The following is a 23169-nucleotide window of genomic DNA, read 5'->3' as shown; positions in this document are numbered from 1 at the left end:
TTTTGTCTCAAGAATCACTTCTGTCAGTGCTCAGAGAACCGTATAGGGTGCTAGGGATCAAACTCAGGCACCTCATCTAAGGAAAGTTCCTTGCCTGTTATATATGTATATGTATATGTTATATATATATATGTATATGTACAAAGTGAAATTAACTTTGCCAAAAATATATTTTGGAGAGGTAGATTTTGCTCCTTGACAGGGCTGGAGCGATAGCAAAGCGGGTAGGGTGTTTGCCTTGCAAGTGACCAACATGGTCGACCCAAGTTTGATTCCTCCTTCCCTCTCGGAGAGCCCGGCAAGCTACCGAGAATATCTCGCCCACACAGCAAAGCCTGGCAAGCTACCCATGACATATTCGATATGCCAAAAACAGTAACAATTGTCACAATCGAGATGTTACTGGGCCCGCTTGAGCAAATGGATGAACAACGGGAGGACAGTGACAGTTATATCTGTAAACTTATTTGTTAATATATAGATTTAATAAACTAATGCTACCTCAATAATTTCCTAAACATTTAAATTTAATAAATAATTGTACTCCTGAATTCTGCAAATGATCAAATCACTATAATACTGCCATTGATAACATTTACTTATTAATTGGCCTCCTAAGCAATGTTCAAAGAATTTTTGGCCATGCCTCTTGATAATTTTCTAATTTAGATATCCATTGCTCAGGTGTGGTTTATCAACTGCTTTGAAGGCCCATCAGCATCAGCAAACTCCAGGCTATACTCAGTTATTTGGGAGGGCAGCCATAAGTGAAGGGCATTGAACTTGAATTATCTGCTTAGCTACTAAAAATTGTTCACTTGTAACTGTTTTCTTCTTCTCTGACTATATGAGAGGTACAACAGCAGCTGTAAAGGTTCATTCTGAAATAAATACTATAGTTTTTTTTAAATATTTAATTACATACATTGATAAGAGATTCATGTAGGTTAGCAAGCCAATCACAGTATTAAGTTGAAAGCAATACTTTAAAGCAATGTAAAATGTATAAAAGCAGAAATCACTATATTTACATAAGATAAAATAGACTTTCAAGCAAACAAAATTGCCAATAACGAAATGGGCATTATATGATGATGAAAGTATCAATATGAAGAGATGTATCACTTACTATAATATATATAAACCCCAGAGGTCACCAGCCTCATGAAAGCAATGATAGTTCTAAAAGAAGTTTATGATATCAGCACACTAATGGTAGTAGATGTGGATACTTGTCAAATTCCATAAACCTTTATTATAAAATCATTCAACCAAAAGTTATAGTTGAGATGCTTTTTAAAATAATGCATTTCATACTTGGTATACATATATTATTTTAGATTTTATTTAATTATTTTTATTTTTGTTTTTAAGACCACACCAGCCTGTCCTTAATGCTTACTCCTACTGCTGTGCTCAGGGAAACTTAGAGGCATCAGGGATTTAACCATGGTCAGCTTCCTGCAAGGCAAATGCCCTGCCTATTTTAAAACTCTATAAGACTAAAGGAAAATATTTGCATTTATTTTAAAATCACCCACTGAAGCTGATTTCAAGAGTTTGTTCTTATATAAATGTAGGAGCCTCTGTTACTTTTTAAATTTAAGGATGGAAACGTTTGACAATAAATCTCTTTATGAAATACTTTTAAATCATATTGAATCTTTAGAAACTGTGAGTGGGAGAATTTCATAGGAAATTGGTTGGGAGTATACTAATACATTTAAACAACTTTTAAGTAGAGCTGAGAGGAGTATCAGGAATTCTAACAATAAGCATTAATTTCCTCTGAAAGTGTTTAACAGTTCTTTTGTTTAATATTCACTTTAATGTGCTTTCGTGTTCACCTTTGCAGTATGTACTTTAATGAGATTATGCTCTAGTTAATGTTTTAAATAGTGTCACTTCTTAGAAAAATTTAATCCTCTAAGTATACTAGACTTTAAGATTGGCATCTGATTTTAGTTCTCCATACCTGTCTTTCATTTATTCCGAAGACTTGTTAGAATAATTCTTTTTGGAGAATAAAAAGAATTTATTTAAAAGTCCTTTAGTGAACTTTGATCCAGTTGATTGTTAGTATAATATTATTCTTTCTTAGCTATAAAATTTGGCTTCTAATTCTCATTCCCCACTGGAGTTCAGAAACAGTAGAAGGTGAATATATTCATTGCCAAACCATTAGAGAAATAATACTTTCCAGGCGATCATCTTTTCAAAGATATAAAACTACCACAACTATACTTTATTTAAGTTCAGGAAGTTGTATTTTAGTAAATAAAAACAAATTCTTGGGGTTGGAGAGATAATGTAGTATTGTGCTTATCTTGTACTTAGATTCCAGGTTCCTAGTAATGTGCATTGCCCATTGATCCCCATCAGGAGTGATTCCTCAGGGCAGAGACAGTTGTAAGCCCTGAGATCACTGCTAGGTGTCCTTACCCCCGGTCCCCATACACACACCTAAAATAAAAGAACGAAACGGAGAAAGAAAGAGAGAGAAAGGGAGGAAGGAAGGAAGGAAGGAAGGAAGGAAGGAAGGAAGGAAGGAAGGAAGGAAGGAAGGAAGGAAGGAAGGAAGGAAGGAATCCTGGCCAAGAGAAAGTATATTTTATGATCTGATTGCTTGCACAGGGGTTACTCCTGGCTCTGCACTCAGGAATTACCTACCCCTGGTGGTGCTCAGGGGACCAAATGGGATGCTGGGCATCGAACCCAGGTCGGCCGTGTGCAAGGCAAACGCCCTACCCGCTGTGTTATTGCTCCAGCCCCTTGTTTGTTATTTTTGTTCATAATATTTTATATTGATGCTTGCTCTATTTGGTTATTATTTCAATTTATTAGTTAATCGTCTTATTAATTTTTATTGCTTTTTGGGTCACACCTAGTGATGCACAGGGGTTAGTCCTGGCTTTGCACTCAGGAGTTATTCCTGGCAGTGCTCAGGAGACTGTATCTGATGCCTGGAATTGAACCCACCTTGGCCACATGCAAGGCAAACGTGCTACCCACTATACTATTTCTCTATCCCACTATTAAAGCTGGTTAAGCAGATTGCCCTGTTACTTCTACCAGCCTACTTCTTGCACACGTACGCACAAATACACACACAAATGTATATGCATGCATAAGCAGACATATAAGATAGCGTGCTATAATTGTGCTCTCAATGTCCTAATCAAAATTTGCTCAAACAGTTCCCAATTTTTCATAGAAAAGTGAATCATTAAATTACTTGGAGTAATTTGTAAATGATTTTAGTGAAAATTTCTGTTTGAGATAGAGTCTTATTATGTGTTTTACCATGCATTATCCAACTAGGGAGAGACCAATTAATTTGTGCTTCATGTTCCTTTTCAAAACAAATCTATTAATACTTTTACAAATACCTCTGTTGAGCACATCATTCACAGTGTAGAAAATTTTTGATTTAACAGTAAAGTCCTCCACAGGGTCAGTTTATTTTTTATCATTGCAATTTTTATTTCAAAGTATCTTTTTTACTATTTAAGCAATCATCAGCTTATTATTGGATTAGGGGAAAATTAAGGACTTAAAATTAGGAATATAGCACATAATAAGAGGGCTTCTCTTTGCTGGTGGCATTGACTCATATGTGGAAAGTTCTAATATCTCCACCAAAACAATCAAAGTAGATAAGTAAAATCAATAAAGTTTCAGGGATCAATGCCATAGAAATCAGAAATGATTTTACATGCCAACAATTAACTGAAAAAGAAGTAAAACATTTCAGAAACAGTACATTACTGGGCCCGCTCGAGCAAATCAGAAACAGTAAAATACTTATAAATACATATAATCAAGGTGATTAAAGATCTCTGCACTGAGCCTTAGGAGCTATTGTTGAAAGAAATGGAAATATATCCTATGTTCATGGATCAGAAGATTTACTATTAATAAACTATTTTTAAAAACCACCTGTAGATCCAATGGGATTTCTATCAACCTTCAAATAAATAAACATCTCAAAAATTCATATAGAATTAGGAAATCTTGAATATCCAAAGTAGTTTTGAGGAAAAAAAAACAGATGTCATTACATTTTCTCATTTTAAGCTATATTTAAAAGCTATATTATTAAAACAATAAGTTTCAGTAATAAAAACAGATGACTAGCCAATGTAGCAGAATTAAATTTACTAAAATGATCCTGTTAGCAATAAAATCAAGGAGCATTGACAGGAGAGCCAGGAAGACTTGGTAGGGGAAACAATAATCTTATCCATAAATTATGTTCAACAGATAGACTAGTCAATATAGAAACGTGAAATCTGAACAGTAGAATACACTACTCACTACAGTTAATCAAATGAATTGAATTAGTTAATTAATGCAATATTAGCCCTGAAATTGGACATCTAGAGGAATGCTGTGAAAATGTTCCTTCATATGTGTTTAGCAGTATTTTTACATATCATGAAAATGACAATCAATAAAAGCAAAAATCAAGTGAGACTACATAAAACTAAAATATTTTCCCTGCCAAAGAAATAACAAAAAATATATGAAATGAAAGAAATTTTTGCTAGCCACAAGAGAGGTAACCTTAATTATGGATCTAAGAATCTCAAACAAGTCAGTAGCAGTGAAGCAATTCAGTAAGAAACACTAAGGACCTAGATAGTAGTTTCCCCCTCCAAATGCATAGTATGGCTAACAGATGACATTTTTCTAAAAATTACACATAATAAAACCAACACTTATAAAAGAAATGTAAATCATGACTACAGTGACCTATAACCATATATCTAGGAGAATATCTTTTTCCCCCAAAAGTATGAGGTAATTAATGTTGAAAATGTGGAGAAAACAAAATCAAATATAAAGTGTGAGAATATAAATTGTCCTAATAATTATTTAAACAGTATTAATATTCATTTAAGATTAAAGGTATAGGAAATATTGAATACATCTTTTATGATAGATTCCGTGTTGGGTGTGAGAAGAACAGACTGAGAAAAAAAACAACAGATTCTGCCATTTCAGTGCTAAGTCAAAAAAGGGGAAATTTACCAATATAAAATTTTAAAATGACATAATTATAAAACCATGAATCTTTGTAATGTGTTCCAATATGTTCTTGGAAAATAATTTGTTACATATGTATTATTTCAGCTATATTTTGAATAAAACTACAATGATTTTGTATTCATTACTTATTGGTTCTGATTTTCATTTGATATGGGCAGATATTATACTCTTATAAATCAGCCCTATATTAATTTTATCATGGTTAAACTATTAATATTTCAAAGTATTTTAATCCACTAACATTTTAAGCTACTTAAGTGAACATATTGTTATGTCCATAATTATGAAAATCCGTCATACCTATTTGTACCAATAGTTGGCAAGATTTGAAAAAACTTGGAAAATTTGGGGGTCTTTGCATGTTGTCTGGATCATTAAGAAATAGCACATAAAATAACTTTAAAGTAAACACAACTCTGTCTCTCTGTTGTCTGTCTGTCTCTGTCCCATTTTATCTCCATACCAAGACCCAACCCATGACTTTCCAACTGGAATGTTTGAGAGCTAATGAAGTAATTTCACATGCTTTCATGTAGAACACATGAACACATGTTCTCTTTTTCTCTCCCAGTTTTATTAGCTCATGATTGCTATCCAAGTATTGTGTCTACTGACATAATTAAACACATGAGGTATAAATTCAATTTGTTTAGACAATTTTTATAGTGCAAAGTTACTATGCTGATAGAGAAATGGTAATTTCTCTATACATATAACTATACTATACAATATTGGTATATGTATATACGGGTATATTGCAAATGGTATTTATAGAATTATGTAAGCCACTGTTTTATTTTTCAATTGAACCACCACAAGATAAAGAGTTACAAAGTTGTTCAGGATTGAAAGTTGTTCATGATTGGGTTTCAGTCATACAATTTTCCAACATCCTTCCCTTCGCCACTGTACATTTCCTGCTACCAATGTCCTCAATTTCTCTCCGCGCAACACCCACCCACCCCAACAGCCTCCTCTGCAATGATCTCCTCTCTCTCTCTCTCTCTCTCTCTCTCTCTCTCTCTCTCCCTTCCTGTCTCCCTCCTTCTCTCATACCAAGCCTCTGACTGCAGCTCAGTCTGCCTGAAAAGTATCTTATTTCTACTGTCTCTTATTTCTACTGTACTTGAGTATCAGCAAATTTCAAAACTTCATTTATCCTGATGACTGAATAGTATTCCATTCCATTCCATACTTTCTGTATCATAATTTCTTTATCAGCTAACCTGTTCTCCAGCACTTGGGTTGTTACAAGATTCTGGCTATTGTGAATAGTGCTGCAATGAACACAGCAGTACCTATGGCTTTTCTTTAGTATTGGTTTGGACCCCCTGAATATATTCTCAGTATTACTGGGTCATATGGAAACTCAATTTCTACTTTTATTGTTTTCCAAAAGGTCTAGGCCAGTCGGCATTTCCATCAGCAATGAATGAGAATCCCTTTCTCCCACATATGTGCCATCTCTGGTTGTTCTTATTATTTTTGGACATTGTCTCTGTGGTGTGAGATGATATCTCATAGTTGTGTTGATTTGAATCTTCCAATGATTAGCAATGCATAGCATTTTTTATGTGCCTTTTGGCCATTTGTATTTCTTTTTTGAGGAAGTTTCTATTCATTTCTTCTCCCCATTTTTGATGAAACTGGAGTTTTTTTTTACTTGTAAATGACTAACAATGCCTTATCTTTGATAACTATCACTGATATTAACCCATTATCAGATGGGGTTAACAATTGTTAATAAAATGTCTCTGTCACTTGTTCACTTTTTGTAAGCTATTGTTTTAAAAAAAGATGACTTACTATGTAATTTTTCACTTCCTAGAATTTTTAGGTCAAATAAATATATTAAATAAAATAAAAAATACAAATATCTAACATAAATATATAAATGTATTTTTTAATATTTTATTTTAGGTAAAGTTAGCTCTTTGTCATAATATGAATAGTTGTTGTAAACATTATATTGAAACAGAATTTACATGAATTTCAGGTAGAAGAAAAAGAAAATTACAAACTGAAACCTGTAACTCCAGATAATAACTTTTTCCACAGATTTTTTATCTTTTAAATTCAGTATGTATTATATTTACTGGGGAAAGAAAAGATCATTTAGCATTCTCCTATGCCTATTTGTAATTACTTGATTTTAACTTCTGTTCACCATTTTTGTTATGTTTATAACACAATGTTTCTGTCACCAGGAACCTTGGAACAAATAAACATGAATCTACAAAAGTGGAAATATAAATTCTAAATAACTTTCCTGGTATATAAAAATGTGATCTAAATAACCTTCCTGGTATGAAAGTATGTGAGTCATAAAAGCCATATCATTGTTAGATGGTATGCGGGTCCCGGGGCTGAGATCTTCAAGCCTGCTCGGATCGAGACTGAGCATCCTCCACCCAGATCCTCCATATTCCAGTAAGCAGGGGTCACACCCACCAACTGGCCCCCTGGCGCTGTGTAATCCCATCAACGGCCAAGACCCAGAGACTATAAAACCTAGTACTATAAAACCTGCTCCAGGAAGTGTGCAGCCACATTCGCGGCCACATTACATCTTATCTCATTCTTACTTTGGACAAACTGGCAGGCTACCGAATGTAACCTACCCACACGGCAGAGTCTGGCAAACTCTCTGTGGCGTACCCAATATGCCAAATACCAGTAACAATGTTGGGTCTCATTCTCCTAACCCTGAAATAGCCTTGAATATGGCACTTTTTAAAAAATCTCAGGGCTAGAACGAAGGAGAGGTTACTGGGGGCTGCTCGAGGCAATTGACGAACAACAGGATGGTCGTGATTGTGATTGTTAGATTGTAAAGATAAATGCAAGCATTTTTTAAAAAATCGATTTGTATCCACTTCTACGAGAGTTTTGGTTTCTAAGGTAGGTTCCTTGAATTATGAAAGATGAGATACTTAAGTCTCTCTATAGAGAGGAGTCATTTGGAATAACGCTTGCAGTCTGTTATCTAGGGAAGAACACATTGGCTTTGAATGTTTCAGATACCTTCAGGAACTGAATGAAATACGTTGATTAAGAATTTAGAGGGGACCCCACACCAAGCTGTTTTCACTCGGGGTGCCCCAGGATGGGGCAATTGAGAGTCCTCCCCGCCTCAAGGCACCCAGTCCGGGCATTTGACCTCTACTACCCAACCACCGTCACAGTCCAAGCCGCTTTCCGGACACATCATAAGACAATTCCTACCCATCTTCCATAATTACCACACCATATTTTATGGGGTTCAGACATTAGGCAACAAATCATAGAGAAATATATATATATATATATATATATATATATATATATATATATCGGAGAGCCCAGCAAGCTACCAAGAGTATCCTGCCCACAGGACGGGCAGAGCCAGGCAAGCTACCTGTGGCATATTCAATATGCCAAAAAACAGAAACGATAGCAGGTCTTATTTCCTTGACCCTGAAAGAACCTCTAATCATTGGGGAAAACGAGTAAGGAGAGGTTGCTAATTTCTCAAAACTGGAAAGAATAGAGACGTTACTGGCACCTGCTCAAGTAAATTGACAATCAACCGGATGACAGTGATACAGGAATTTAGGACACTACAAGATTTACATTTTTGATCTAATTAATATAATCATTGAGAAGCAATATATGTATTCTTTCCAAATTTCAACTCAAATCTAAAACTTGCAAGAGAATAAAAGACATACTTTATTTGAAAAGATTATGTCAAGACTTTGTCTATATTTATTGTCTTTCAATCTCACCATCTATATGGATTAGTTTTATGTCTTCTTTTTAACAAGTGAGGATGTTACTTGTATATACTGAACTTTTTCTCTAAGATGCTGAAAGTAATTTATTGAGGTAAGACACTAGGAAATTTTGCATTCCTTAACTAGGTTTTAGATTAAATAATAAGATAGGCCCAGTGGTACATAAAGATAGTGAGATTTTATTTGCAATGTCAGTGTTTCAATATTTTATGAAATTAGGAAAGCTTTATTTTATTTTCTGCCTGGATACGCAATTGAATAAAAGGCATAATAAATAAGAATTCAAAGAAAGAGTTTTCTGGAAGGGGAAATAAATTAGAAACAGTAATATAATCACAGTCATATATATTTTATGAATCTCATGCATTTTGTATTTGAAAGTTTGCTATGCTTAGGTATTAAAATATAGATTAACAGTGAAAGTTTTAATATTTTTCTCTGTTTACATGCTTACTCCTTTCCACACTTACGTATAAAATTTCGGTCAAAAGCAATTTTCAAGGTATTATCCTCCATTAAAGGTATTGAATACTAAAAAGAATTGAAGAATATTTACTTAAGTTAGACAAACAATATTGCTTCCTCTACTTACTGGGAATCAAATTTATCAATATATTTTTATTACGCTTCCACATTTTTGTTTAGAAGAGAGTGTCAAATTATTTCTAAAACTATGACATGTTAGGTAAAGCAGTGAATAATATGAAGCCTACTTCCCTTTTCAAGATTTTGAAATTCCATGTGTCAAATGTTTCTGAGTTAGAAGCAAGTTCTCTTTGGTATATAGATAAGCAACTTAGCTTTAGACTGATCTACAAGAGCATTTGTGATTAAACTTTGGTTTGTGAAATGTCACAAGAAAAATTAATATGATATTCTGAGCTTTGGTTGAATTCCCTCCAAAAATTGAAATGTCACATGAGATGAGGTCTGCAAACAGAGTAGGCCATCATTTGTCCAGTTTGCAAGTGGCAAGGTTCATAGTTTTACAGATGTTCAGATTGCACTGCCTAGGCCAGCTCATCCAACTGCAACAGGGAAGATTTGCTAGCTCAGTTTTACATGTTCCACTATGCTCTCTTGTCACTTTTTATCCTTTTTGGTCACCAGATGAGCACCCATGTTGCATAAACCTAAAGTTTACTCTTTCCTAATATTACTCAGTTTCCTGGAAACTTCCCTTGAGAAAATGCATGCTACTGAATATTACCCCAAGAAAAATGAAAATCCAATCTATGTAAATGTGTTGCCATTGCAAGAAAAGAAACATATCAGATGGGTGTCTCAGAAAACTTTGCATTAATAGTAAAAATTGATGTTTGTAATTTTGAGGCATTTTAAGTTTATTCCTTAGAAGTTAAAATAATTCATCATGTTTTGTATTTCAAAATTTATTAGGGTTCACTTATTGATTTTATTCACCCCTTTGAAATTACTTTGAAAAATGCAGACCCAAATTGTGCTGTCTGGTGTATTAGTTTGAGAAAAATTGAAAAATAGAGTTTGTACTGATTGATAATTAATTCAATCAGTTCTACATCAGATAAAGTACTTGGCTTGAATGCACCCAACTTAGGTTTGGTCTTTGGTCTCATATATGTTTTCCCATGCTCTACCAGGAATGATCTCCAAACCTAGAGCCAGGAATAAACCCTGAGCATTGCCTGGTCTGCCCCAAAATAAAAATACAAAAATAATTTCCAGCCTTAGCATAATACAATTAATGTGTATTATATTAAATCATTATGGATGAACTATATAATTAGACTATCATACTAGCAATCAAGTTGAAATCAATTTTATTTATTATGCATTTCCAACTGACATTCACTAAAGTAAATTTTATGAACTTTCTATCTTTATTATTTTTCCACTAATTAGTAAGCACCAGTTTTTACATGGACATTCTATTCTTTCATCTGTCTATTTTTTATTAAAGGGTAAGTAGCTAAACTATTCAAAATTATCTTTTTAAATGAAGGCATCATATTATGATAAATAATCAAACACATTCTGATATTATTTTCTATGTTTTTAGCAATGATAACATATGGTATCATTTAGTTCAGGTAAATAATCCTGAATTAAATGATATTATATTTTTAATTTGGTATATGATATGAATATTATGCTACACCTGATAATTTTAAAATATATTGAAAAAGTAGTCTAAATTATTATTTTAAGATCATAATTTATACATGACAATTTGATTAAAAAAGACACAACATAATTTTCTACTATCTTAGCACATACAAGCTTTCAGTTTCATTATATGGCATGCATTTTAATGTGCTTCTTCAATATGATAAAATGTAGTGGCTAGACCCCTGATAGATTTTATAGGATTACTAGGTAAAGGCAAAGGCCCTCCCGTTGATCATCGATTTGCTCGAGCGGGCCCAGTAACGTCTCCACTGGAGACTTTGTTGTTACTGTGTCTGGCATATCGAATACTCTCGGTAGCTTGCCGGGCTCTCTGAGAGGGGCGAAGGAATCGAACTCGGGTCGGCCATGGTGGCTGCGTGCAAGGCAGACGCCCTACCCCCTGTGCTATCGCTCCAGCCGATTACTAGAAACCATTTAATATCCAGAGAATAAGCTTGGGAAAAAGTATTACAATATTGTCAAAGCAAAACACTGTGTTTGTCCTCTGAGAATTACATTATTAGAAATACCTGACTGCTTTAAAAGATTCTGCTAGAGACCCTGGCAGCCACTTGCTTCCACAGTCCAAAATTGCTGCCACACCACTGACCTGAATCCACCATCTCAAGATGGATCTCACAGAGATATAATCTGCTGAATATTTGAGTATGTGAGTTTTGTGACTCAAATCTCTGGGCTTTCGCATAGTTGTGTTGGGCTACCTCCCCCCATTTTCCAATACTCCTGGAAATACTTGCAATGACCTCCACAAATCAACTCCAGCTCCACCTGGTAAGGTTTTCTACAGACCTTGCTTCAGAGACCCAAAAATAAATCTCGAAAGATATTAACAGCCACAGTTAATCTCAGATCTGTGCAAGGCTGAAGAGACCAGGGTTTAAATCAGACGACACTGGTTCAACCTGGTGCCCGCCCAAAGAGAGACATTGGAAGTCACTTGCTTCCAAAATCTAAAATTGCTGCCAAATCCCCAGCCTGACTACGTGTCTCAGGATAGACCTCACTGAGACATAATCTGCTGAAAATCCAGGTATGTGGGTTTTCTGACTAGAGTCTCCAGGATTTAGCAGGGTCAGGGTGGGCTACCTTCCCCACATCCCTGTAATTCTGGAAGAAGCCTTGCAGTCACATCCATACCCCAAAGTTGCCCAGTTTAAAAGCAACTTCAGCCTTACCGTCCCAATAAAAATACTGAATGCCCTCAACAAACACAATGACCTCTTAGTACATGTATTGCAAACCATAATGCACAAAAGGAAAAGAACAGTAAGTGTAAGAAGGAAAGTTTCTCTCATAGAGGGAGGCTGGGGGTGCAGAGTAGGGTGTTGGTGAATGGTAGTGGGGAAACAGAGGACATTGGCGGTGGTAAATGTCCATTGGTGGAGAGATGGATGCTGGATAATTGTATGACTGAAACCCAATATGGACAGCTCTATAATGGTCTATCTCATGGATATCAATTAAAAAATTTTAAAAAATAAAAGTAATGTGGATTTCATGCCCACTTCAGTCAGCTTAATCAGTGACTGAACAAATCACATTACTCCTGAATTTCAAAACAAAGTAAAATTAAAATAAAACAATATAATAAAATATTCTGCTTTTCTTGACAGCTTCTCAAAACAAAAAGCCCTAATTGTGATTTGGCAAACTCTAAATATAGATAGATCTCAATTTGTGTGAGTCTGTAGGAAAGAATAACAATATGATAATTTCTGTTAGCTTCTATATTAGCATGATTCAGATAATTAAGAAGAGTGGCCTATCAACTCAAGATAAATAGCAACTTGTCTCCATATTTTGATGGGGTTACTGGTTTTGTTGATGTTGAGCTTTATGTGTGCTCTAAATGTCTTGAATGTTCGCCATTTAGCTGATGTATTGTTTACATATATTTTCTCCCATTTAGTAGTGTGTATTTTTATCTTAATATGTTCCTTTTACCATACCAAGCCCTTTCTAGTTTGATTTATTCCTGTTTATTTATTTTGCATTGTATCTGCCTCTGGAATTAAGTCATTGGTGACACCTTTGATGTCTGTATCTTGGAGAGATTTGCCTATGTATTTTTTTTTTGATGTACTAACAAAGGGTTTAAACTCAACATTTTTAATCCACTTTCTTTTAACTTTTGTCAAAGTTTTGAAATATGATTCCAGTTATTTTTCAATGTATAAATCCTATTACCCAACACAGGAAAACTATAGAATTTTTGTTGCCTGTCTGGCATACCCAGCTCCTTTTACATAAACTCTTCAAAGATCTGGGGATGTATTACTGAGATCTGTTATGTTCTACTGATATACAATTTTGTCTTGATTTTGATTACTCTAGCTATAATACAAACTACTGAATATAAACATTTATTTTCATAGCCCACGTGTGATAAGGAATGTGAATTTCACCCATCTTTTATCAGACTGTGAAGAGATAGTTCAGGGTTTAAGGTACATAGTTTAAGGCACAGACTAGAGAGATAGTGCAGAATTTAAGGCACATATGGGGCATGCGCTTGACCCTTGCTTAGTACCCAGGGTCATAGCATGAGAGGCCTGGAGAACCATGAAGGTGGCTTACTTTATCCCTAGCACTGCAGCACCTGAAGCAAAATCTGTGATTTCTGATCAACCATTCAAGATGTCTCATTCCTCATCACAAGAAAAGAAAGACTCTGAGCCAGACTATAAAAAAACTCCTGGAACTCAACAACATGAAAACAATCATCCTATTTTAGCTCCTTCCGCTACATTAAGGTGTCATAGAGTGGGTGACTTAAAGCTGACATAGTTTCTCACCATTTGCAAGTTCAGAATAAATGTACATGCAACCTGGTTGTCTTGCGAGTGGCCTACTTCATGACCTGTTGTGATCCCTGGTTTTAGGGATTAGAACTTCAACAAAACTACATTCTGGAGATATGTGACCTATTAGAATCTGTAGCATAATTTATTTAAGATATGCATTCAATATTTCAATAGAACTTTCAGCTATGAAAATACATAAATTATGGTAAGCATATGAAACGTTGTGGAACACCATCAATCATTAGGAAAGTATAAATGAAATGTTATGTAATATTATGTATTGCTAAATGAGTGTTGAAAATTAGATACATAACAGCAATAGCAAAGCAGATATCTCATAGTTACTAAGATTCAAACATTAGAAAATCAGTATGATAGGGAATGCAAAATGTACATTGACTTTAGAAATAGTTTGGTAGGGCCAGAGATATAATAGAGAGAGCAGTTTTATTTATAATTACCAAATATGGAGCAATCTAAACTTTCTTCTTCATGGGAATAGCTAGACAGACAGTATAGTCCATTAATATAGTGAGATGCTATTTAACAAATAGGCAACAATGATGAAATCTTGGTTCCATTTCTAATGTCCTTTACTACATGGGTTACAATTTTATGTCATTTTTTGAGGAAAAGTCAAACTCTTGAGTTAGAGACCAGATTAGTAGTTTATAGGGTTTAGGAAATGGAAGGGTTGAATCCAAAGGGGCAACAAAGGAACTTCTAGTGAAGATATATCTGTCCTCTATCTTGATTTTAGTAATAGATATACAGTTGTGCTTTTCTTTAAATTAATTAAATCATACCACACAAAAAGGGAATTTTATTGTATGTAAATTTAAAAGTTATAGAAATGATAAGTGATAGTGTTAAAGCATTGAAATTGATATCTATTTCTATGCAAGAAAATTAACTTCAAATCACTTGACTTTGTTTTTCTGTTAACGGAAATGTATTTTTACTCAAGCAGTTGATGATATGCTTAAGAATAGTCTATACTATTTAAGTTGTCATGAGAAGTTAGAAATATTTTAACTATAGAGCGGCAGTTAAATGAATTATATGACTTTCTAATTGATAGCCATTAGTATTATGTTTCTAAAGGTTAATTACACGGAGAGGTGATTGCTCTTTATGTACTGTCAGTGTACTCTATTGACTTACTCAGTTTAATTTTAAATATTGAATTTCAAATATTTTAAATCTTTAGAAAACTTAAAATACATTCTTATGGTGTGCCACTGATTCAGCTGATCTCTGCCATTTTCTAAGTAGCTAGACATATAAATAAGTAGGTAGATAATATAAGTAATAATTTTTGCACTTAATAATTTAAGTTCAACTAATTTTTTTTCTAGCTAAGAAAATATAGGGTGAAGAACTGAAATAGTATCTTTGACCCAAATAATTTTCCTTTTTAAAATGGAATAATTTTACCAATAATTTAAAGTTGTATTATACATACATGGTGATTTGTAATTTTCCAAGTGTTATTCTACATTCATTTTTAAGATTCATTGCTATAGTCAGACCTATAACCAGACAAAATTTGTGCCTTTTCTTCTACTTTTTCCTGGTATTAAACCCAAAGAAGCTTAACAATTTTCCAGGGTTACATTTTGGTAGGTATTAGAGGCTGAGCTCAAATTTAGACGGCTCAAATTTTCTGTTCATCATAATACTGCAGCTGCGTACTTTAGTATCATCTGTTTTAAATAAGTACACCATCTATTTTAAGAATAATGTAATTCTATTATTATGATTCTGAATTTACTGTTTTAAATTATTTAGCTTCTCATAAAAATTCCCATGTCACGGTCACAGTCCTCCCATTGTTCATCAATTTGCTCGAGCGGGCCCAGTAACGTCTCCATCGTGAGACTTGTTGTTACTGTGTTTGGCATATCGAATACGTCATGGGGAGCTTGCCAGGCTCTGCCCTGCGGGCGAGATACTCTCGGTAGCTTGCCGGGCTCTCCGAGAGGGGCAGAGGAATCGAACTCGGGTCGGCCATGTTGGCCGCTTGTAAGGCGAACGCCCTACCTGCTGTGCTATCGCTCCAGCCCAAAGGTAAAGGCCCTCCCGTTGATCGTCGATTTGCTCGAGCGGGCCCAGTAACGTCTCCATTGGAGACTTTGTTGTTACTGTGTCTGGCATATCGAATACTCTCGGTAGCTTGCCGGGCTCTCCGAGAGGGGCGGAGGAATCGAACTCGGATCGGCCATATTGGTTGCATGCAAGGCAAACACCCTACCGCTGTGCTATCGCATGAGTGATAAATTTCAACTCTAAGTAGATTGGGTTTGTAATTGTTTTAAAATATTTCAATGTTCTTTATTTTGAGGTGCTTTTTTTATGTTTTGTTGTGATAGCCCCTTATTTCTGCTTATTTCTTAGCAGAAATTTCTTAGCAGCTTATTTCTGTTTTTTGTGTCTAAAAAGGATAGAATCTACACAGAAAGTACAGGGTAGGTAAGGTGCTTGCTTATATGCAAGTAGCTTGTATTTGATACTGAACACCCTATGTGGTCTCTTGAGTACCACCAGAATTGATACTGAAGCAGAGTCAGAAGAAACTCTAAGAACAAACAGGTGTGGCCCAGCACCCTCCACACACACAAACACACACACACACACACACACACACACACACACACGTGTACCTTGAATAAAATAGAGTAAATCATAGCTGCTAAGTATAATTTTCAAGGTGTTGTGTGAGAAAATTGTTAAAATTGTACTTTTGTATTCAAGAATCATGTGCACGGGGGATACAGGAGTCTAGTGCTTTGTAAAATTTAAGTATCTTCTTCGCATATCTATAGGGTAAGTCAAAGAGCATAAAATATCTGAGTACTACATGGAAAGTACCATGCTAAGTGAAACGGGTCAGAAAGAGAGGGACAGACATAGAAAGATTGCATTCATCTGGGGAATATAAAGTAACAAAATAGGACACTATCATCCAAGAATAGTCGAGATAAGTACCAGGAGGTTCATTCCATAGCTTGAAGGCCAGCTGCACATGCTAGGGGAAAAGGCAGCTTAGATAGAGAAGGAAATACCAAGTAAAGGGTGTTGGGAGGATCCTCCTAGGATGGGAGATGCATGCTGAAAGTAGACTATAGACCGAACATGATTGCCACTCAATGCCTCTTTTGCCAACCACAGCACCTAAAAGGAGAGAGAGAACAAAAGGGAATTCCCTGCCACAGTGGCAGGATGGGATGGAGTGGATGGAGGGGTGGGAGACATACTGGGATCATTGGTGGTAGAGAATGGATACTGGTGGAGGGATGGGTACTCAATCATTGTATAACTGAAATCCAAGCACAAAAACTTGTAAGTCTACAACTGTACCTCACGGTGTTTCACTAATAAAAATTAAAAATATAAGCAGTGTTCGATCGTGGCGTCTATGCTGAGGGTAACATTGAATTGTAAGGTGCTTTGAGGCCATCTTTAGGAGTCCACATCATGGCAGAAGATATCAAGAGGAAAATCAAGAACTATCAGACTGCCCCTTTTATAGCCAGTATCAACCAGCATCAAACCCAGAACAGCTGGCAGAACTATCTGGACTTCCACTGCTGCCAGAAGGTGTTGAGCGCCAAAGGGTGTGACGTCCCCATGTGCAAATGGTACTGGTGTGTGTAAAAGTCCATATGCCCCTTCTCTTGAGTGTCGATTTGGGATGACCACTGGGCAGAAGGCACGTTTCCTGGAAAGATCCAAACCGGCTCCACCCCTTCTGTTTTCCGTCCTTTTCCCAAGATGTTGAAGAGGGACCAGGGCACCTGGGGATTCCCACCCTGGGATCCATGATCATGACTTAACTAATAAATACTGAAAACCCCAACCAAAAAAAAGTAGCTATTCTATATTTAAATAAATAAAATTCCTATTGTCAAAAAATAAATAGATAAATAAAATGTCTGAGTACTGTGTTGGCTAGTTTTCTGGGCCAAAGAGGAAAAGTATTTATATATATATATATATATAGAGAGAGAGAGAGAGAGAGTAGAGAAAAGATACATAAATGAGTATCCCCAGATTATTTTTATTATTTTATTATTTTTCAGAAAAAATATAAAAATCATGGACATTTTAGATATGTTGAATAGAAAATATTTGAAAACATGTGGGCATATTTAGCATTCAGTGCTTCTCTGAATCTCATCATCCAAAAACAAATGGGCCTGTAACAGTGATGCAAAATGTGTGTGATTAATTACAAATAGGTCCATGTTAGCTGTTACTCAACATTCCAAATCTGGAATTTCTTATCCCATTCATTACAGGGAGTCCTCCCCTGAGTTCCTGTAGGTATAATAGGGAATGCAGAAATGTTGATTGTTTTAAGAAACTTGAACACATGAGGTGTCACATCTAAATGAATATAAAACATATGGGGAAAAATTAGAAACTGACACAACCCTTAAATATTAGAAACTGTGACACATACCCTAACAAGGAAACCTTCAAAGACTAGACAATGATAGCCAAAGATCCTCAATGAGAATAACTTAGCTGAGGAGAAACAGAATTTCAAGGAAATTGTGCAACTTAGATGAGCATGAGTCCCCATCTACAACTGTCTGCTCACCAAAAAGAAAGGAAGAAAATAACAAGAAGGTAACTTTAAACATCTGAGATAGTTAAATTTAAAAGCATTTAGTTGTATCACTGATATGTTAATTTAAATGGATGTATTTATATGTTTCTTTTTGACCATTCCCATATGCTACCATTATCAAAGAGGAATTGACTTTTGATTTGTTTTTTCTTTTTTGTTTTGATATTGGGTGACCTTTATTTATTTATTTTTTTATTAAATCACTGAGAGATACTGTTACAAAGTTGTTTATGATTGGGTTTTAGTCATAGAATGTTCCAATACTCATCCCTTCACCAGTGTACATTTCCCACCACCAATGCCTCCAGTTTCCCTCCCACCGCCCTTCCCAACTGCCCCCCCACCCCTTATCCCTAGCCCCACCCCACTCCAGCCTGCTTCTATGGCAGGTACCTGTCTAATCTCTCTCTCTCTCTCTCTCTCTCTCTCTCTCTCTCTCTCTCTCTCTCTCTCCCCTTCTTGGCATTATGATTGCAAAAATGGTCATGAGAGGTGTAGGATAACATTGGTTTGTCCTTTCTGCCTTGCCACAGGGAGCTTTGGTTTGTTGGGTTACTCCCATCACAGTGCTCCTGTTCATCTGTGTTTATTTGTAATCTCTTTCTTTGTGTCCTTCTTCCCCAACCAGTCAATCATCTTTATCTCAATCATCTTTATCAAGCACACTCTGTTAACCCTGCTTTTCTCTTCTTCTTATGTCCTTTGCATAGTTAATTCTGAGCAATGTCCTTTTTGTATCAACACAGAAAGATATTTAATGTTGTGCTTTTGTAACTTGGGAGTTAATTGACTCTGAATGATATTAACTCTTAGGCACCTTTTTTCTCAATTTAAGCCTCAGTTGCCCTTACTTCCTAGCACCCGAAAAGCAGGGCCCCTTCAAGGGACTGAAGGGGCCCAGGACAAGCTGTGAGCTACCTTGGCATCAAAATGGACCAGGCCAAAGTGCTATAATACTTAACACTAAGTTAAGAGCATGGTCATGGACAAATTCTGGCATGATCCAAAAAGTAACAACTAGATAAGGACGCTGCTTTGTTGGACTAAGGAAAGCAGAAACACACACTAGGAGGGCTTTCATATGTTGATTGTGCTACCTACCTGGGTCTAGTTGCTACCCTCAACACAGGAGTTGGGGAGAGATGCAAGACTAAGGAGGGCCAATTTGAGTGTGGAGAGAGGAACAAGGGAGACAGGAGGAGACTGGAATGAAGGGCTTGGTGAGATTGGAACAGTCACATGGGGAGAATGGAATAAATGGCAACTGATCAACCAACCACCTTGGCCTTTGTTTCCTCCTTTGTCCACTCGTGACATCGGCTGTCCCGGGTAGGGGGAGTAGCCCAAGACCATCGAATGCAGGCCGTCAGAGAGAGCCTCAGGATTCCTAGTCACTTTGTTATTGCACAGAGAGATATATCCCTTTACCTAATTTCAGCGTTCAATTCTTGTCAAGAGTTGTTAGTATTCCAATTATCTTTGGAGAAATTGACTTTTGCAAGAAGATCAATATCACACTTAAAGATGTTCTTTTCCAACTATTTATATATATATATATATATATTTCATTTCAAACTCATAAGTAATTATTTTTAAACTTTTGCAGACATTAAATATTGAATAATCACCCTTCCTTCTTGAGTGTGTGATTAACCCAGGGAAATGTGACATTTCAGCACTAAAAATCTTTTATATTTTTTATGGATATTCATGAGCAATTATAATTTCTTCTTAAATTTTATTATATTTATTATTGGCACTGGGGCCACAGCCAGCTATGGTCAGTGTTCACTCCTACCTCTTAATTAGGGATCATTTCTGATGGTGCTCAGTGGACTGTATGGGGTTCTGGGAATTGAATTTGTGTCAGCCTCAGTCACAAGAAGGGCAAGTACCTTATCCACTGTACTGTCTCACTAACTCCTATTTCTATAGCTTAAAGCTTATTTTGCTTTTTTGCATTTTCTCTCATGAGAGTAATATCTAATATAGTATTTATGGCTAAAAGTTTTATAAACACAATTGGTTGGCTTTTCACTCAACTAATTTTTTGTGCAGTTAGAACATAAACTGTCTTAACAGGGAGTAGAAGCTATGAAGGTCAAAATAGCATCAAGATTCAGAACTAGCCTCTAGAACAAGGTTATCCATGGCCAAATTCTAGCTTTAGCCTGTGACTGTGTTTGTAATTGAGCAGGTTATTAGTTTCTTTATAAAATTAATATCACTGTATCACTGTCATCTCATTGTTCATAGTTTTGCTCAAGCAGGTGCTCATAACATCTCCATTTGTCCTAGCCCTGAGATTTTAGCAACCTCTCTTTACTCGTCCTTCTCAATGGTGCCACATTGGAGGCTCTCTCAGGGTCAGGGAAATGAGAACTATTATTGTTACTGTTATTGGCTTATCAAATACACCATGGGCATATTATATAATTAATATAGTTATTATACTCTAAATAAATTCCTACTTAGTAGGATTATTATGCAATTTAAATGGGTAAGATATGTATTTTTATAGCAATAATTGACCTCTACTTTGTGTAATGCATTGCTTGCTATCATCAATGCATTAAAGACTAACTGATTTAATAAACATACATAAATATTATAAAACTGGAGCCGGAGCAATAGCACAGTGGGTAGGGCTTTTGCCTAACACATAGCCAACCCGGGTTCGATTTCCAGCATCCTACATGGTCCCCTGAGCACCGCCAGGGGTAATTCCTGAGTGCAGAGCCAGGAGTAACCCCTGTGCATCACCAGGTGTGACCCCCCCAAAAGCCAAAAAAAATTAAATAAATAAATGAATATTATAATATTGTGCTGGATTTATCCTAAGTTATATACTTAGTTGCTATTATAACATTATTGTAAACAAATAATGAAATTCAGTTAGATTTCTTAATAATGCTCATTAGTCACATATATTTTCGCTAACTCTTGACCTTTGACAACCTACTTATCCTGGAAATAACTTTCCTACCTGAAATATTTTTCAGTTTATTTATTTTAGGTTTTCTCACATTTATTTTATTTTTTGTTCTGTTTCATCCTTTTTGTATCTGACTAGGCTTTCTGTTTCCATTATTGTTCTATGTCTGAGCATTGTGACATCAGCATAATACTTCCCTTGCTTTTATTTGTGTTATTTATCTAATCGTACATCTTCCTGCTTTCACTGAATATCTCTGTACCGCTTTCCTCTTTCTATATGTTTGTGTATTTTTGTCTAATGTTTCCATGTCTACACTAAGCCTTTTCATTGGCTTATCTTTTCTATTTTAAAAACGAAACTATTTTCCTTATTCTACTATTCAATTTCCAAACATCCATAGTTTCTCACTCTCTTGAGCTTAATCTTTTCAGTTCTAAATGTTCTAAGAAAAATATAGTGAATTATATAGAATCTCTTCTTTATAGTTTGAAAACCAGCTAGTACTAACAATAAAAGAAAGACATCTGTGAGATAGGAACCGGGATGTAATCCTTTATGATGTATAAGAATATAGCTTATAATGGCTGACAGATGTTCTTCATTTCTAACTTTAAACAAGTTATTTAAGCTCTCTGTGCCTGAGGTGTAACAATAATACTCAACAAGTGATATAAACATGACTTTTTAATAAAATGCAACATTTAATGTGGTTAGTGATAAGAATAATCTAAACATTTTCAAATATCATATATTATCATTTTATTAGTTATTATTATACCTAACACCAGACCTCTTTTTTATACATATATACATACACTAAATAGACACATAATTTGAAATTGTGGAATCAGTATGAAGAAATTTAACTGTGTTGCTGCAGTGCATTTTTTTCTAAATACTTCTGTTTAGCCCTGAGCTTCTGTCCCATATCTTATTGCTTTGAAAAATGTAAACATTTTCCTAGCTGATTGGAATCTCAGTCCAAATCTGGCCACAGGCTGCTTGCTTTTAAACAGGTAATGTTTAAATTTCAAAAAAAATGGAATTAAGTGCAAATGAATTCCAGTAAATTTACTATTCACTATCTAGTGACATCTTAGCTGTTGGCAAGTAATTAATCAATATTTATTTAAAGTATTTTCTACTATTTAAGCAGTACATAAAGTTTTATGAAATGCAGATTAACTTTGATAACTGATTCATTGCTTTCCATAGTGGCATAATTGTACAAGAAAAACTATCAAGAAATTATCCAAGGTTTATTATTGTAAGAAGAGTAAGTTAATTTAAAGTTTCTCTGTTTATAAAATGCTGTTTGCTTTCAAATTGTAGCATAGATTGTAAACATATGATTTTTTCTTTCTACTCCTATCTTTCCATTTCATTTGTTTTGTTAGAAAACTAATAATCACTTCTTTTCTTATTAAAACAAGATATAAATGGAGTTTCTAATAACGATATGGCTTTGTTTTTCATTCTGTGATCTACAGACAGGTGCTGGTTTGTGAAAAATTCCTTTTTTGTTCCACCAAAACCCAAAAATTATAACTTCAAGCACCAGAATATGTTCTACTAGCTAAATTACTCTTGTAACACTGAGTTTATTTTTTTTAATTGCTATCTGCATTGGTTGTTATGTCTGTCATTAGCTGGTCTGTGAAATAATTCATTTATTCCTGCTATGCAGGTGAAAAAAAAAGTTGAAGAATACTGTCCTGCAGGTCAGAGAACAAGGAATACTACAGAAAATAATTAGTAGCATATGTATGGCTTGAACATTGTTTGGTAGAGGAT

The 23169-nt window shown here is 35.1% G+C and overlaps 2 protein-coding genes across 2 annotated transcripts in view; both read left to right on the top strand.

The window, feature by feature from the left end:
• THSD7B (thrombospondin type 1 domain containing 7B) overlaps nucleotides 1-23169 on the top strand; it is a 975852-nt gene that overhangs the window by 497022 nt on the left and 455661 nt on the right. The gene's annotated exons all lie outside the window — the stretch shown is intronic.
• On the top strand, nucleotides 17279-17660 carry LOC130026941 (cytochrome c oxidase subunit 6B1-like). Its single transcript, XM_056117682.1, is given in 1 exon segment — nucleotides 17279-17660. A coding segment is annotated over 1 exon segment (348 nt). The 3' UTR covers nucleotides 17627-17660.

The sequence above is a fragment of the Sorex fumeus genome, unplaced genomic scaffold (genome assembly GCF_029834395.1).
Source record: "Sorex fumeus unplaced genomic scaffold, SorFum_2.1 ptg000035l, whole genome shotgun sequence".
NCBI lineage: Eukaryota > Metazoa > Chordata > Mammalia > Eulipotyphla > Soricidae > Sorex > Sorex fumeus.
The sequence above is the reverse complement of the archived record's forward strand: the minus strand, read 5'-3'. Positions and strand labels throughout refer to the sequence as shown.